Consider the following 18,069-nt stretch of genomic DNA (forward strand, 5'->3'; position numbering starts at 1 on the left):
AGTTAAAAAAACCATTCATCTCTAGGGCATTATCGTAAAATCACGCTTTTAAAATTTATAAAATAATAAAATTTGGGACGGTTGTCACATTTTGGTCATGGTTTCCCTCTTGTCTGCCCCACCACACCACCAATTCCAAGTTTTCCACCATGGATTCTCCTATAAGTGCAATGGAAGCTACCATCATTGACCTGCCTCAGATTATTCAGATTGCTATTTTCGCCAACAATGCTTCCTTATCGGCGTCGTGGGAGCTCAAATTGCAAGCATTCTTTGAGCTATTTTGCCGGAAGCAAGTTTTTGTTGGGGGGGAAGGGAGCCAACCTTTAGATCTGTTATCGCAATCCGATGTTCCAGTTGCTCCTTCTTAGATCCTTACTAATGATGTTGATTTTCGTAGTATTAAGACACCTCGCCATCATAGACGAGACACTTGCGATGGGGGAGGCCTTAATCCTCGTTCTTAATGGCAACAGCGACTGGATTTCCCTCGTTTCAGTGACAACGATGATCCATTGGCCTAGATCTAAGAAGCTGAACAATATTTTTCCTACTATGCCATTCCGGAGCACCAGAAGGTAGTTACAATCTTAGTCTATTTGGATGGTGAACCACTATAGTGGTTTCGATGGAGGAATTGTCTGCATTCAACGCCTACTTGATCGGAGTTCACCAAGGCCTTTTGCCAAGAGTTTGGTCCCACTGAATTCAAAGATAGCATTGAGTCTATTTTCAAACTTCGACAATCAGGTACTCTGAAAGATTACATTGTTGAATTCTGTAAACTTGCAACTAGATATGGTGATGTTGGTCTTGTGATGCTTAAAAGTTGTTTCTTAAGAGGTTTAAAATGAGAATTGCAGTATGATGTTAAGTTGTAAAAGCATTCTATTGTGCATGATGCTATTTCTATTGCTCTTCAAGTTGATGCTAAATTCAGTGCACTCAAACCAATGTTCCTTAGACCTGCAACTATTTTGAAACCACATGCTTTGGTGTTACCCCAACTCCCTGCCCCTTAACCTAGAACTTCTACCTTGCCTTATAAGAAACTAATCCCTGAAGAGGTTTAGCGCAAGAGGGAAAAATGAGAGTGGTGGTTCTGTGAAGAAAAATGGGTTAGAGGTCATAAATGTCTCCATAAACAACTGTTGATGTTGGATGTAGTTGATGAAGAGTTAAGGACTAACAATGGAGAAGATGTTGTAGCCCCTGAGTTGTTGCACATGGAGTTGAGTGAATGTGCATTCTATGGCACACCTGTCAAGCAATCAGTGCAAACAATGAAAGTTGAGGGTCTTGTGAAGAACCAAACAGTAAGAATTTTGCTTGATTTAAGAAGTACTCATAATTTCTTGGACTCTAGATTAGCTAAGAAATGGAGTTGAGTAGCTGAAAGTACTCGAGCATTTAAAGTAATGATTGCCAATGAGGGAAAGATTAAAGGTAGTGGTTGTTATAAGGATGTCCATCTGTTATTAGGTGGTTATGAATGCTCATCTGAGTTATTTTCCTTGCCACTAGGAGGTTGTGACATGGTTTTGGGGGTCAAATGGTTGTCCATTATAAGTCATGTGCTCTGGGATTTTCAGTTATTGACCTTGGAATTCAAAAATGGGGCATATACATACAAGTTGCATCACAGTGTTCCTCCTACACCTTTGGTACAAGAAATTTCAGTGCAACAACTTGATAAGGAATCTTATAACTCCAATTTGGGAATGTTATTGTACTCTATGTCCAGGGAAAAACTAGAAGCCTCTGACCTTACTCCTCTTCAGTTGCAGTAGTTACAGGAGATTTTGGGGCAATTTAAGGAAGTTTTAGCAGTGCTTACTACTCTACCACCTCCTAGAGACCATGACTATAAAATCCCCTTGATTCCTAGTGCAAAACCACCCAACATAAGACCATATCACTATGGCCTGATTCAAAAGTTTGAGATTGAGAAGGCATTTAAAGAACTCCTAGATGCATGATTCATAAGGCCAAGTCATAGCCCCTTTTCATTTCCAATTCTCTTAGTGAGAAAGAAATAGGGTACACGGAGAACGTGTATAGATTATAGGGAGTTGAATGCCATCACTGTGAATGACATATATCCAATCCCATTGAGAAAACTACATTTAGAACTCATGCAGGTCACTGTGAATTTTTGGTTATGCCATTTGGACTCACCAATGCTCCTACTACCTTCCAAAACCTCATGAATAATCTTTTCAGGCCCTTTCTCAAAAAGTTTATCTTGGTCTTCTTTGATGACATTTTGATCTATAGTAAAACATTGGAGGATTACTTGCTTCACTTGCAAGAAACCTTTGCAATTTTGCAGCAGAATCAACTATATGTGAAAAAGCAAAAATGTGCTTTTGGTCAAAGCATTGTGGAGTACTTAGGCCATATTGTGTCTAGAGAATGAGTATCAGCTGACCCTACAAAGCTTAAGGCTATACTTGATTGGCCAGTTCCTACCACTGTGAAACTATTGAGAGGGTTCTTGGGATTAACTGGATATTACATAAAATTTGTGCCAGGATATGGGAAAATTTGTTAGCCTCTATATTATCTCACTAAGAAGGATAGCTTCGTATGGTCTCTCTCAGCTAATAAGGCTTTTGAGCACTTGAAGAGGGTAATGGCTTCACCATAGGTCTTGACTTTTCCTAATGTTTCAAAGCCATTTGAGTTGGAGTGTTATGCTTATGGTAATAGGATAGAAGCTGTCTTGCAATAAGGGGGTGTACAAGTGGCTTTCACTAGCCAAGCATTGGGGCCAAGGAACCAAGCTCTTTCTACTTATGAGAGAAAACTCATTATTATAGTGCATGCTATAAAGAAGTGGCAAAACTACTTGCAAGGAAGACAATTTATCATTAAGACTGATCACAATAGACTTAAATATTTCTTGCAACATAGAGTTAACACTGCTTTCCAGCAAAAATGGGTTTCAAAATTGCTTGGTTATGATTATGAGATTCAGTACAAACATGGCAAAGATAATGTGGTTGTTTATGCCTTATCTAGGGTTCCAACACCCAATGAATTCTCTGATGTGCCTGTGGAAGTATCACTTAATATGCTGGAGTGTAGGGCTATCACATATCCATATTTTGGATGGCTGTTAAAAGTAAGTCACAAGAGGTGGCACACTCCATTGCAAATCCTTCATAAGGCATTAATTCCTAGTTAAGCAAATTTCACATTGACAATGGGTTTCTGAAGTATAAGGGCAGAATTGTTCTAAGCCCTACCTCTAGTTAGAAGTCCAAAATCTTGGAGGAACACCATTGCTGTCATATCCCGGCATGGGCCCTCACCACATCCTAGGCTTGACTCCATTGTAGCACGATATTGTTCACTTTGGGGCCCGACCACGCCCTCACGGTTTTGTTTCTGGGAACTCACACGAGAACTTCCCAGTGGGTCACCCATCCTGGGATTGCTCTCTCGCGAACTCGCTTAACTTCAGAGTTCTGATGGAACCCGAAGCTAGTGAGCTCTCAAAAAGCCTCGTTGCTATAGGGAGGGGATATGTACATATAAGGCTTACAGGATTCTCACCCCTATGTGATATGGGATCTTACAGTCCACCCCCTTAGGGGCCCAACGTCCTCGTCGGCACACATTCGACCAGGGATTAGCTCTGATACCAAATTGTCACATCCCAGCCCGGGCCCCCACCACATCCACGCCCTCATGGTTTTTTTTTATAGGAACTCACATGAAAACTTCTCAGTGGGTCACCCATCCTGGGATTGCTCTCGCGCGAACTCGCTGAATTTTGGAGTTCCGATGGAACCCGAAACCAGTGAGCTCTCAAAAGGCCTCGTTGCTATAAGGAGGGGATATGTACATATAAGGCGTACAGGATCCTCACCCCTGGGCGATATGGGATCTTATAACTCCACTCCTACTGTTGGTCACCAATGGGTGCTCAAAACCTATCAAAGGCTCAAGAGGTTCTTTTATTGGTAAGGAATGAAGAAAGATATTAAGAAATATGTACCTGAGCGTGCTATCTGTCAACAAAATAAATATGAAACCATAGGTCCACCAGGTTTACTTCAACCTCTTCCCATTTTAGAGAAAATATGGACTAGCATCAGCATGGATTTCATTGTGAGGTTACCTAATTGCAAGGGCAAGACAGTGATCATGGTTGTGGTAGGTAGATTATCTAAGTTTGCCCACTTTGTTGCTATATCCCTTCCATACACAGCCATTTGTGGACCATGTGTTTAAACTCCATAGCATTAGTCAGTGATAGAGACTATGTGTTCCTCAGTCAATTCTCGCAAGAGTTCTTCAAATTGCAAGGCTCCAAACTGAGCATGAGTTATGGATACCATCCCCAAAGTGATGGATAAACTGAAGTTATGAACCGGTGCTTAGAAACCTCCTTAGGCTGAGTGGAGTTATAACATCTCATACCACACATTTGCCAAACTCACTCCCTTTGAAGTTGTTTATAGTATTCCTTTTCCACTTATTACTACCTATGAAAGGGGCACAACTAAATTAGAAGTGGTGGAACAAGCTTTACTGGAAAGGGATAAGATGCTGGCATTGCTGAAATGTAATTTGGAGTGGGCTCAAACTCGGATGAAGCATCAAGCAGATAAACATCGAACTAAGAGAGAATTTGTTGTGGGAGATTGGGTATATTTGAGATTGATACCTTATCAGTTGCAGTCATTAAACTCCCATGCCTTTCACAAGTTGCACCTTAAGTTCTATGGTCCATTTGAAGTGTTGGAGAGAATTGGCAAGGTAGCATATAAACTCAGGCTTCTAGAGGGCACAAAAATTCATCTTGTTTTCCATGTGAGCTGCTTGAACAAGAAGTTGGGTTCTCAGACCATTCCTATTGTTGCTTTACCTGACCTAGTCACAGATAACTTGGAAGCTAAGAAACCAAAAGAAGTGTTGCAGAGGCACATGTACAAGAAGGGAAATGTTGCAAGAGTTCAAGTCTTGGTGCTTTGGGAGGGTTTGACAACCAATGAAGCCACTTGGGAAGACTTTGATGAATTCACTACCAAATTTCCAAATTTTGTTTTTTAAACCTTGGGGATAAGGTTGTTCTTGAAGGGAGGGGTAATGATATGAAATGTAATAAGTAATTAGCTTAATCACTTAGTAGAGGTTAAGATGGGAGTTTAGTTGTTAATTAGATAATTAGTATAAGTGCCAGATGGCATTAGTGGAATTGTGAAGTTGTATTAAAGGCTCACATGGAGCTTGTGGGACTAACGGTCATTTGAATTAAAAAAATATTGGGAGCTCAGCTTCTTCTTCCTCCTTCTGCCATTGTTCCATTCCAATTGCCTAAGCTACTTGCAAGTTTGAGATAGGGTATCTAAGGTTGATTCATATCAGATCGGTGGCCAGGAAGCACTTGTTGACCATCGAGAGAAAGTAGCCAGGAAGCACTCCCATTTTTCATTTTCTTCATCCATTTATATCAAATATTTATTTTTCAATTATATAAAAATTGAAAATTTTGAGTTATTTGATGGTTGGAGTTTTTTTATTGTGCAGATTGGGACCAAGAGAGTGGGAAGATTTTGAATTTTGGTGTTTGTTTGGGAAGCTTTACAATGTTTGACTGGAACTCATCACATGTATCAATCCTTGAAAAATAAAAATAAAACCATTATTCTCCACCAGCAAACTGTGCAAGTAAACATGGAAGAACTTCTGCCTCATCAAACATCCGCTCTACGTTTCTTTTAACTTTTTCACTTTTAATCCATTTCTGCAAAATTTAAATTAAAAAAATTGTTAATGGGTGACCCATTAGCTTAATAAATTAGGTTTGGACAACTCGTTAAGTTAATGGGTCTGATTGAAATTGAGCAAACCTAATAAAACCGACCCGTTTACAAGTCTAATCAAGAATGCATTTGGTCAACCAACATAAAAAAATGTCAACCTAATTCCATAGGTAGTTATTGAAATACCATGAAAAAGTGTAAGATTTTGACATAGTACGAAGCTAGTAAGGATTACAAGCGTAAATCCTTGAAGGATAAAGTTCTGGAGTGCACCAGTTTGATAGAAATCCCAAAGAATAATTTGATTAATTGATTAAAAGCTTGAAAGATCATTACAAATGAGAAACCAAATGACTTAAATAAACAAATTACCACCCGCCATTTCAAAAGATTTAGGTAATTAAAATGAAAGCAAATGACATTAATCAGACGAAAAACCAAAAGTCCGATTTTAATTACAAACATTAAAACGTTGTTTCGGAAGCTGAATACATCGTTTTTGACCTTAAACTTGACAGGCTCATGGTTACCATTAGTCTTATTCTTCTCGCCATTCTCTTCGAATCCATTTATTACGGCCCCATAACAAACACAACAAACCAAAGTTGCGTCAATCCGAACGATACAAAAAATCCAAACCATCCACTTTCGGGATATGGCAAGAGCAAATAATGTATTAAAACGTAAATTACCAATTCTCCAATTACTTTTCTCGATTTCTTGCCGCTTCTTCTTTAATTATATTGCATGTGAAATAATTGAGCGCAATGGCGTTGTATAATTCATACAGCCAACCCCACTTAGTTGGATAAAGCTTTGTTGTTGTTTTATCAAATTTTTTGGCAAACCATCACCGGACTAAACATTCGACACCCAGATTCCAACTCTACCAAGCACCTTAACTCTCAGATATGACCTTAAGTACAAGATTAAGAGTTAAATTTGTTGATAGGAAAGTTTATTTTTGGGAATATATTGTGATGGTGGCGATTTCAGTGGTGTGCCGATTTCTTGCTTGACATGGGGTCGGTTGACTTATCTGTTTTTTATGTGGCTGTATTGTTGAAAAGGAAATTAGTACAACTTGTTGGCATAGATCTGGACAAGTTAAATACAATCCACAAGGCATCCACATGGAACCTTTAAGTAGATCAGATGTTACATCAACACTTACAACCATTCTCTTTAAACATGAGATTCACAAAAGTTATACAAGGTATTGGCATAACTCTTTATTTTGATCTCTGACATTTAAAATCGATAGAACTAGTCCCTGAGTTTGTCCATTATCAATTATTTTGGTTATTCTATGGAAAGTCTCTGTTAAATAAGGAGAAAATGACAAAAAATATTCTAAATTTTTGTCACATGATTTTGTCTCATTGTTTATTCAATTGAGGATAACTTTGTCATTTTGGTCCTCATTTAACAGAGATTTTTTTACGAAATGACCAAAATGATTGACGATGGACAAACTCAAGGACTAGCTCTATCAATTTCAAATCTCAATGACCAAAGTGAGGAGTTATGCCAATTTTAAGGACCATTTTGACTAAACAACCTATATATGTGTGTGGAATGGGGTAGTAAGAAAGTTTGTCAAAAAAATGTGTCCCCCGATTCTTACTAATATATTGGAGTTAAATTCTCTCCCTTCCTATTCTCATCCTCTTCTCTCCTCTCCTCTCACATTTTGCTTTTTGTCTTTTTATCTCTATAAAAATCAATATAAGATGTTGACGTGGCTTAACCGTAGCCGTTCAAATAGGAGGCATAGAAGGGAAGAGAGATTAAGAGGAGAGAGACTCCTCCTCCTATATTGATAGCCACACAACCATCTGTTGGTCGCTTCCAATAGAGCTGTCAGAGCTGATAAACTCACATTCTCCATCAAACAACATAACATTTAGAAATTTATTAGTCCCAAGCAAGCAACAGTTAGAGAACGGCACTCCACCAACCCTCATATGGAGTAGATCTACATTCTTCACGACCACATACTTACTTCTCATTCATTTATTCACATCACGTCCCCACTCTCTTATATCATGTTATTCCATCCAAACCTCTCTACCGTCTCTCATAACATATCCGGCCAAAAGCGTCGCCGTGAGCATGTCCCTAAATCCACCGCAAATTCCAGAGGCCGAGGCCGATTACGAGGGCTCGGACGAACTTCAAGACCAGCGCATCGTTGTTCCTACCAAACACATCACTATAGCCGGTAGCTTCGAAAAGAAACAACACTCATGGTACAAGGAGAGAATGTCTTGTCTAAATTCTAACTTTGGATGTATTCAATAACGAGTAACGACATATTTATTTGGTGGATTCGTGCAGGTTTATCAATTCTCATGTCCCGACAGACCTAACCATTCAAGTTCAAGGCATCACCTTCGACGTCCATAAGGTAAACTTACAGAGCAATACAAACATGCACGGCTCGAGACATAACCTCGACACACATGTACACACTAGTCAATAAGTTCATGGTCCATTTCTCTTTGTTTTTGCAGTATCCTTTGGTATCGAAATGTGGCTACGTAGGTCGATTGGAATTTCATCCTTCACCTTCAAATTTCGGTTATGACCTCAAGCTTGAAAACTTCCCCGGCGGATCAGAAACCTTTGAAATCATTTTAAAATTCTGTTATGGTCTTCCAGTGGACTTGAACCCTAACAATATAGCTCCGTTAAGATGTGCCTCCGAATTTCTAGAAATGACTGAAGAAGTTCAAGATGGAAATCTCATTTCTAAGACTGAAGCTTTTCTCACCTTGGTTGTCCTTTCTTCACGGAAAGACACCATTGCTGTGCTTAAATCTTGTGAAACTCTCTCTCCGTGGGCTGAAAATCTTCAAATTGTCAGACGCTGCTGTGACTCAATCGCTTGGAAGGCTTCCAGAGAAAACGCCATTGGGGATGCAGACGGTCAAGAAGGTTGGTGGCTTAACCAAGTGTCTACCTTTCGAATAGATCATTTCATGAGGACTATAGCAGCAATAAAGGCAAAGAGTAACAGACCAGAGTTTGTTGGTAAATGTATCGTGCACTATGCAGAAAGATGGTTGACCGGCGTGGATATGGAGTTTGAAGGACTAAGAGGATATGGGCTTGGAAAAAATGACATGCAGTTCAGTGTATTGAATAGGAGGAAGGAGGACGGGGGTTATGAATACAGAAAGGAGCAAAAAGCAATTATTGAAAGCATAGTAAGCATACTACCTCCTCAAAACAAAGCTCTTCCATGTAAGTTCTTATTGCGGATGTTAAAGTTGGCCATGCTGTACTCTGCATCGCCAGCGTTGATTTCAGAGCTTGAAAAGAGAGCCGGGATGATGTTAGAAGATGCCAATGTGAACGATTTGCTGATTCCTAGGTACTACAATGCAGATCAAGGGAAACTGGTTGAGTGAGTATTCTGCATTCTTTATTTACTATGAATGGGAAACATACAATAGATATCACTGGCATAACCAACCTTCATGTTCTTGTTAATTATCATAATGTGTAGTACAGTTCACCTGAAGAATGCACAATGCACGACATTGAAGTTGTGCAACGGATTGTGGAATATTTCTTGATGCATGAGCAGCAAGATCAGCAACAGAAGACTGGTAAAATTGCTGTTAGTAAGCTCTTAGACAACTACCTATCAGAGATTGCAGGAGACCCGAAACTCTTCATAACCAAGTTTCATGTAATGGCGGAATTACTGCCAGAAAATGCTCGAACATGTGATGATGGTCTTTACAGAGCCATCGATACCTATCTAAAGGTTACCTTCTCACCTGTTTCTCTAGTTTTACCTTATTTATGACCTAAAATCTTAACCCTTTTTCTTTCAGACTCATCCTACGCTGCCTGAGCATGACAGGAGAAGGCTATGCAGAATAATGAACTGCGATAAACTATCACTTGATGCATGCATGCATGCTGCGCAAAATGATCGACTGCCTATGAGAACCATTGTCCAGGTAACATTTTTCAAGTTTCGAATTGGTCCATGCTGAAACCTAGTCTAAAATGTTATGATATCACTTATATCCTTAAGGAATCTAGACCTTCTACCATGACAGATCTAAACAATTGCATTCCAATTAAATTCAAAATATGTATATTTAAAGTTTATCATGTAGTAACAGGAAAACGAAATGTAACCCAAGAACCTCTACCAACCAGAGACTAAGGGACTTGTAGTTTATAAGCAGCATGATCAATGAAGCTAATTAGAGACCTTTGAGAAGATGAAAATACATGGCAAGAGAAAACGAAAAAACAAACATTAACTACTACCACAAATTGAAATAAGTGCCTCATTTTTTGTTGCTTAGCACACTTTTTATGCACACTGAATTCAAAGTGTAAACATATAGGCGTCCGGCTAAGTGATGAAAACATGATATGGGGCTCTGGCAGGTCTGGGGTTGAATAATCTAGCAATTGGAAGGAAAGACTTCAATCTCACACAAAACATGCTAGAAACAAAGTATTGTATAACAAAGTAACCGAACAAATTTCAAACTAAGAGTTCTCTAGTGAAATTTGAATTACACTGTAACCGGAAAAACAAAAAAATTGAATTACACCAGCGTGATTAAATATATAGCAGCAAAGACCATCCAAAGATAAATTCAAACCCGAATCTCTAATACCAACCCTAATTAGACATTTAAATCTTGTATGGGCTAAATTGACCGATGCATGTCAAAAATCACTCAACTGTTGTGCCTTTGAAATGAAAGAAAAATTACGTCATTTGAATAGAATACCTAAAATCATCAAATAAACAGAAAATTTTCAAAAACTTTAATTCTAATAGCATTCCTACAAACAGGGAAAATACTGTACTATATATACCCTTATCATAATGGAGATGTAAAATCCTCAAAAAGGCGTAGACACTTAACTGAGAATTTGGCGACCATTGCATTTATCACACATGGAGCCCATAATCTCAGAGCCAACTAGAACGAGGTCCATCAAAATTGACATCTCTTACTGTAGAAAGCGGTTATGTAACATGTGCAGGTTCTGTTCTCAGAGCAAGTAAAGATGAGGACAGTGATGCAAGGTAAGGAATCACCAAGCGGCGATAACTCTGAACAGGAGGGGAACCACTCATCAACAGATGCAGAGATTAAAAATCTTAAAGCAGAACTTGAGAAGGTAAAAATAAAGATGGCAGAGCTGCAGAGGGACTACTCTGAACTGCAACACGAGTATGAAAGGATAATAAGAAACAAGCAAAAGAATGTATCAGGTTGGAGTTTGGGATGGAGAAAAATCAAGAACTCTTTCCATACAAAAGTTGAGGAAAATGAACCTAGAAACAACCAACAAAGAACCAACCCATCTAGACGCAGAACCACCTCCATACAAAGGTCGTCAATGTCCTAAAACTGCATTAGCCTAGGAGGCACAGACATTCCACACGATGTGGGAGTTACACCTTCAAGACCATCATTTGTATCAGCTAGTTTGTTTACGAACACTTGGGGATAGTTGATAATTCGTAATTGCATACCTATACGTAATGTATCAATTATACATCAAAAGAAATAAAGAGAACATGTCGGAACTTTTCCTATCATTACACCTTACTTTTCCCTACAATAATCCTGACTCCCATAGAACACCTAGCTCACTATATCCTTTGCTACAACTCCAAGCCTGCAAATTTTCAGAACTGGATCACACAAGGCGACGAAACACTTTTATGGACAAATATAATAAACTTGCTGAGGAGAAGCTGTCATTTTTTTACACCTTACACCGATTGCCAACCAAACAAAACACATTTCTTTCATATCATATGTCATAATAATCCCACTAAAATTCCGTCCTCGACAATTTCAAACCTTATGAACAACTACCAGGTTAAGTAAAACACATAACTGCGCAATGCATCATAAGACAAGATTAACAATAAACATAACACCGAAATGCTCCTTTAATCGAATGCCAAATGCTGCAGTCCTAGCAAAGAGAGGTTCACTAGCAAAATAGCCACTAAATGGCCATATAATTCATCAAACCCTAAAATATCACAAATTTGAAATCTCCAAATAAAAACCCTAAAATCTCTTCAAACCTGCCTAGCGAAACCTCATGTTGCTCCAGGGAAACTTGGCGGCGCCCTCGCCGAAAACAGCCGAACCCTTATCGCTGCTCTTACCCCTGCGAGCGCTCTGCGGCTGCTGCTGCCGTTCCTTGTTCCCGTAAAGCCAATGCTTCTCGGTCTCGCCCTCTTCGACGACGGCAGACTTGGACTGGTTGGCCGCCTGCTGCTTGCGGTCCTGCTGGACGATTCCGATGGGATAGAGGTCCTGGGAGAGGGAGAGGGGGCCCTTGAGGGTGACGTAGGCCTTCTTGTAGTCGGGTTTTGCGATGAGAAGACCGCTGCGCTTCTTCTTCTTGCCCTCCATGTTTAGGGTGCGGACCTTGTCGACCTGGAAGCCGTAGAGGGACTCCATGACGCGCTTGATTTCGATCTTGGAGGCCGATGGGATGGTTTTGAGAGCGATTTCTGTGATGTTGGCGAAATTGTTGGGCATCAAAAGCTTGATGGGTAGGTTCGCGAAGTGGACTACCCTCCTTCCCAATCTGCTTCCCATGTCGACTTTCTCTCCTCTCTGAATTTGGTACGATGGAGCAGCTGCGGGTGAAGAGCCTTGTGTGTGTGAGTGGAGCTTTGCGCTTCACTTTTCATTTCTCAGTGGAATTGGGCCTCAGTAGGCGACGGAGCCTAAAATAAGGTTGCAACGGCCCAATAATACACGCATGAATCACCTATCAACGGTCATCATTGGAAAGTTTCTGTTTATATCTTCCAATGTCTTCCTCTACCTTTTTTACCATGAGTCTCCGTTTCATAATCGCATTTTTTAATTGAAGCATCTGTAAGTCTTCATTTCACATGTCCAAAACAACCTTAACCAATTTTCTTGCAATGATAAATCATCATCTCAAAAATCTTCATTTATCTGTTGGACTATTACAACAAGAAAACATTACAATTACCTTCGTATCAGTTGCGACACCGGTCAAAGAGGTATCTAACCAAATGAGAACCCGGGTCAAATATTTAACCCGAAAACAATGCGTGATTGTATTTGGAATCAATAAATTCCAATACCTCTCCACCGTTCTGGAATCAACTAACTCCAATATGTCCAAACCATTTAAAGCCGTTTCGATCAGGGGGGCTAAAACAACTCCCCCGATGTTGCAACAGGACTTACGCGTCTTTCTTTTTAACACGGTATGGATACTTCTGGTATATCGAAATGCTGCTGGCCACGAGAGGAAGCGCCAGGACACAATACAGTGAAGGTGGTTTCCCTTCAAAAATGAACTGCAGCATAGCGGTAACAACAAGGGCAGAAACAATAACAAACCCCTGCAACCATGTTAGATAGAGCTTCTGCGGTAAGTACATTTAAAACTGCATTGGCCTTTGCAAGAATGAAACTGTATAAGAAATTTGTTTATGGCTGGAGAGAGTTATCTTCCAGCCATTCTCACCATAATGATCACTCAGAAACTCTAAGTGCATGGCAAAGGGTAGATTTAACTTACCAAACCATTTGGCATATTTTGTCAGATTTTGAAAGAATTTTCAATGAAGAACAGTATGAAACTTAAGAACTACGGAGAACTTATTCAGCTGAGATGTTCCGTGAATAAAGAAGATCAAGGTAACCTAGCTATTGTTTTCTTAAAGTAGGTAGCATGTTGATTCTAGTGATCAAGCATAGCAGTGAATTAATATACTATGTTAGTTTTAACCCTTTCTCTTCGCTTTCAGCCTCAGTTTGCAACAAAATATCAAAAAAAAGCTAATAGTAAGCTTGAGAGCATCGAGCAACTGCTCTTGTAATCCTTATTTTGTTAAACTTACCTTTTTAACGCCGCCAGCATAACTTGTGACTAGGCCAACAAGAATTCCACCAAGGGCATTGGACATAACTGGGATCTGAGAAAAATAAATAATGATTATTATTATTTGAAAAGGCACACCATAACTCATGCAACGCATAGTTAACAGAGAATAACATTACATTTGTTTTCTTTGCCAAGTACTATTAATTAAAAAGTCATATCTTCTCAATAATAATTTGGATGGATGGTACAGAGAACTTTTATTCCTTTAGTTATTTTATTTTGAAGCAGGATGTTTCAAATACAACATAGAAAGTAAACCCCAGTATGCACCACTTTCCTTAACGTAAAATAATTACTGACACAGATTTAATCCTATGATATAAAAAAATACAAAGTTTTTGCACACAAATAGAATTAGACCCAACTCGGGAGCAACTTAATATTGGAACAACTGGGATAAAACAGGCCGACTAATAATTGTGTTTTGAACAGGGACTATATAGTTTCTATGGTTACAACTTACAAATCAGACTCAAGTATACAGCAAAGGAGAGCCAGCAAAACAAAACACAACACCAAGAAAGAAACAAAGAGGAAAACAGATGTTATGCAGACGGATATCTAAACAATAACAACTGACCAGAGAGGAGCAGCATGACCATCCAAAAAAAATTTTTATCTGCCTTCAAAACTAAACCAATGGTTTGGTGGTTTTGGGTATTGCATGTGTGTGTTGCTAAGCAATTAAAGAAACTCCAGGTATGTTTGGATGAGGGATTTAAGTTAAATTAGTTAGAAACGCACTACAAAAGTTTTGGTGGAGGCATTTGAATGGACAGATACAATGCATTTAAACGCCTTTGTAAATGACTACTTGAAATTGTTTATGCATTGTAATGATCATCTACTGCATTTAAAATCCCTCCACCCAATGCTTTGGGCTTCATTTGTAATCAATTTATCCTAAATTCCCTTGGTAGTTGCAAATTCCTCATCCGTCTATAGCCCCAAAGGAGTCAAACAAATATTCAAAACTCAAGGAAAATGTCAAATATCATAATGGTCATTACCCAAGTCGTCAAAGTCCATCCATAAAAATAGCCATGTTTTCTGATAGCTTCTCCATCTGGAGACTTAGAGGTACTAGCCAACAAGCATAAACTTCCCACAATAGACATCTCTATGGTCATCAAATACGATGAGTGTTTCTTAACCTGGAATATAAGAGCAGCAAAGTTAAATTGACCGGACTAGGGAATAGCATCTTCAAACTACAAAAACCGAAACGTTTTGCTTACCTGGGAAGCCCATTGACACAAAGAGGACGCCAAACCTGAGAGCACAGAGGCCACCAAAACGGGAATAATCCCACTAAACAATATCTGGTCAGAACTGCCGCTACTAGTCCCTTTTTTGGAGCCTTCCCCAAAACTTAAAAGGACAGCTGCCATAATCAACAAGAAGAGCGCCCCAATCTGTTGAATCGATTGCTTCTGCCTACACACAACACATTTGCACTCAAAGATCAATCTAATGGGTAATCTCGGACACCTCAGAACTCTCCGAATCATCTCACATTACGTTAATCCATCAAGTAGAAACCAAAAACCAATACATTGCAGGCTCATTGCAGGCTCAAACCACACCAAAACCAGTCTAATGGGTACCATACCATCAATATTCAAATGCCTTAGAGCTCTTTAAAAACTACCATAGCTACTTAACCCGACATGAACATTTCGGGGTTTACAATGTGTTCATCCCACATACCTCAAAATCAAATACGTAAAGAGGGCAGTGAAAATGATTTTAGTCTGGTTGAGCATTGAGAAGGTGAGGGAATCAAGGTTCTTGTAAGAAATCTGCAGCAAACTATTCTGCAATGCGTATATGGCGGCAGGGAGCCCCGAGGCGGTCAACGCACCAACCAAAGTCCACTCTCTGTACACCTTCTTCAAGCTACCGTCTCTGGCCATGAAAATTAGGGCACAGATAACCTTGGCTATCTCGCACGTCAGAACCGACGACGTTACGATCACTTCCCTACTGCGAGAAGAAATTGCAGACGAAACGTACAAGTTTCAGAGAATCAATGGATGATTTGGGGTGAAAATGTTAGGGATCGAGGAAGGGGGTGGGAGTACCTGGTGAAGCGTTTCGAGATGAGGGGCTGAACTCCGTATTGGAGTGTGAGTAGGAGGGAAAAGAGCCAGACCCTTGAGTTCATTTGCTCAGAGTTCGGCGGCGCCGGAGTTTTTTTCTTGGCGGCCGCCATTTTTGGCGGCGACCTTGAGAGAGAGACCGTTGGAGATTATTCCTGTAATTTGCTTGACGTTATTTTTTTCCGTATATTTCTGTTCAGAATCGTCCTTTGCTTCTACTTTGGAAAGACTCGGGGGCTGGGGCGGTCCCGACTTATAGTAAAATGGCGTCGTTTGGATACAGGGTTTTTTTTTATCTTTTTTTTTTTTTTTTTTGAGTAGATTAATATTTTTACACTAAACGAAACGGGAGTTCAGAAAAGTCACACAATGGTTAGTTTAATTTGCTATCGAATTCGTCATCTACGAGATTCGAATATAAAATCTTTCACTTCCAAGTGAATACCGTAATACTGAGTGGCTATAGAATTCTATCTCGCTTAACATTTTTACAAGGATACTAACCATTAGGGAACGGTGACTAAAAATAAGTATTTTTTAAGGAAAAAAAAATCAAGCCAAGTGGTCCTTTACTACAGTAATGAAAAGGTGTTGAGCTTTTATATGACGACGTGAGTTCAAAATCCGCTAGTGGCTCATCTAACATCTAATATAACAAAATCTATTATTTGACAGAAAAAAAAAATTAACGGTGACTAAAAATAAGTATTTTTTAAGGAAAAAAAAAATCAAGCCAAGTGGTCCTTTACTACAGTAATGAAAAGGTGTTGAGCTTTTATGTGACGGCGTGGGTTCAAAATCCGCTAGTGGCTCATCTAACATCTAATATAACAAAATCTATTATTTGACAGAAAAAAAAAATTATGGATATAATAAAGAGGTAAAAAGTTTTTATATACTACAGTCTTGTGATATTCATCTTCAATTGGAAGTAAGAGGTCCTAAATTTGAATCTCGTGAATGACAAATTCGATACCAAATTAGGCTGCACATTGTATGACTTAGCCGAACTCCCCCTCCTTATTGTAAAAATATCGTTGTACTAAAAAAAAAAACAATCTGATTCAAGAGTATTTGGTAAACAACTTTTATATAATCAATATCATTCCTACTCTGATTCTAGACAGTATAGTAAACAACTTCCATAAGAATTCGATTTTGATTTCTGCTCGATCTAATTTATCCTCAATTCAATTCCTCTCAATAGGAATATGAATTAGTAAATGTGTCATTAATTCATCTCAAACCCAAATATTGATCATAGTCATAACCCTAAACAATGTTTATAACCCTTCTTTGGCTAACAAACATTTCTTTGTGAACAGAAATATCACTAAATCGTAGCCCTAAGTGACACATATGCATTTTAATATTAGTTTTTAGTCTTTAAGCTAGGTGAAACAATATATAGAGTGTCAATATTACAAGTTTACAATTGTGTTGCTATTACAAAGGATATTTTACAATAATTTATACTAAGGGAAGAGAGTTGACAAAGAATGGCCTAACCATCAAAACACTAAACCACATTGTTCTTAAATTTGTTCCAATATTTTATAGGAGGACCAAGTTTGTAACCACGTGAACAGAAAAAAGATTCATGTACACCAAACCAAAATTCTAGAATCTATGAGTTAAAACCAGTCACAAAGCCACTCAGTACTATGGTTTGGTGGTATTTCTCTTCGCTTAGAAGTGAGGGATCTTATGTTCGAATCTCGTGGATCACAAATTCGATACCAAATTAGGGTGCCCATTATATGACTTAGCCGAACTCCCCCTCTCTCTAGTATAAAAATTTCGATGTACTCAAAAAAATAAAAAAGACAATCTCAAAAGTGAGACTCTATGAGGTGGCAGGGAGCCCATGTAGAGTTTCACTTTCAGAAAATCTCCATAGCATCTCTTGTTAGAGGAATGTGAAATTGGTACCAGGTGGAATAACCTGCAATTTAAAATCTATATACGTGTTTGTCTGACTAGTCAGCAACACTTATCGACTAAGATCAAATATGTTAGTTTACTCACAGCGGAAGCAGTCAATTCAAGGCTCAGTTTACTGAAGTGTTCCTAGTTAACTAAGATCCAGTTCAATGTACATTTTAACTCTGACAATCTTAGTTGCATGGACTTATTTGTTTGCCAATAATGATAAACATATATCACAAGCAAAGCGTAAGACAAGTAAACTTGAAAAGCAATATATTGCACGTGATGTTTTTGGCGAAAGCAGTCATTCAGAC

General features: G+C 38.9%; 3 protein-coding genes across 3 annotated transcripts; 1 reads left to right on the plus strand and 2 right to left on the minus strand.

The window, feature by feature from the left end:
* Positions 1–7,663: 7,663 nt before the first annotated feature.
* LOC103432870 (BTB/POZ domain-containing protein DOT3) lies at positions 7,664–11,370 on the plus strand. Its single transcript, XM_008371118.4, has 6 exons — positions 7,664–8,029; positions 8,118–8,187; positions 8,294–9,189; positions 9,297–9,555; positions 9,626–9,754; positions 10,809–11,370. The coding sequence occupies exons 1-6, from the start codon at positions 7,893–7,895 to the stop codon at positions 11,175–11,177; spliced, it is 1,860 nt and encodes a 619-aa protein (XP_008369340.3). The 5' UTR covers positions 7,664–7,892; the 3' UTR covers positions 11,178–11,370.
* Positions 11,371–11,699: 329 nt separating this feature from the next.
* LOC114821458 (uncharacterized) lies at positions 11,700–12,394 on the minus strand. The gene has a single exon (XM_029093579.2). The coding sequence runs from the start codon at positions 12,392–12,394 to the stop codon at positions 11,876–11,878; it is 519 nt and encodes a 172-aa protein (XP_028949412.2). The 3' UTR covers positions 11,700–11,875.
* LOC103401651 (UDP-N-acetylglucosamine transporter ROCK1) lies at positions 11,700–16,053 on the minus strand. The gene is made up of 6 exons (XM_029093578.2): positions 15,809–16,053; positions 15,435–15,710; positions 14,963–15,161; positions 14,735–14,878; positions 13,681–13,755; positions 11,700–13,179 (listed from the first exon to the last, which is right to left on the minus strand). Exons 1-6 carry the CDS (start codon positions 15,937–15,939, stop codon positions 13,018–13,020), a joined length of 987 nt encoding a protein of 328 aa, XP_028949411.2. The 5' UTR covers positions 15,940–16,053; the 3' UTR covers positions 11,700–13,017.
* Between the last annotated feature and the right edge of the window lie 2,016 nt (positions 16,054–18,069).

The sequence above is a fragment of the Malus domestica genome, chromosome 15 (assembly GCF_042453785.1).
Source record: "Malus domestica chromosome 15, GDT2T_hap1".
Taxonomy (NCBI): Eukaryota; Viridiplantae; Streptophyta; class Magnoliopsida; order Rosales; family Rosaceae; genus Malus; species Malus domestica.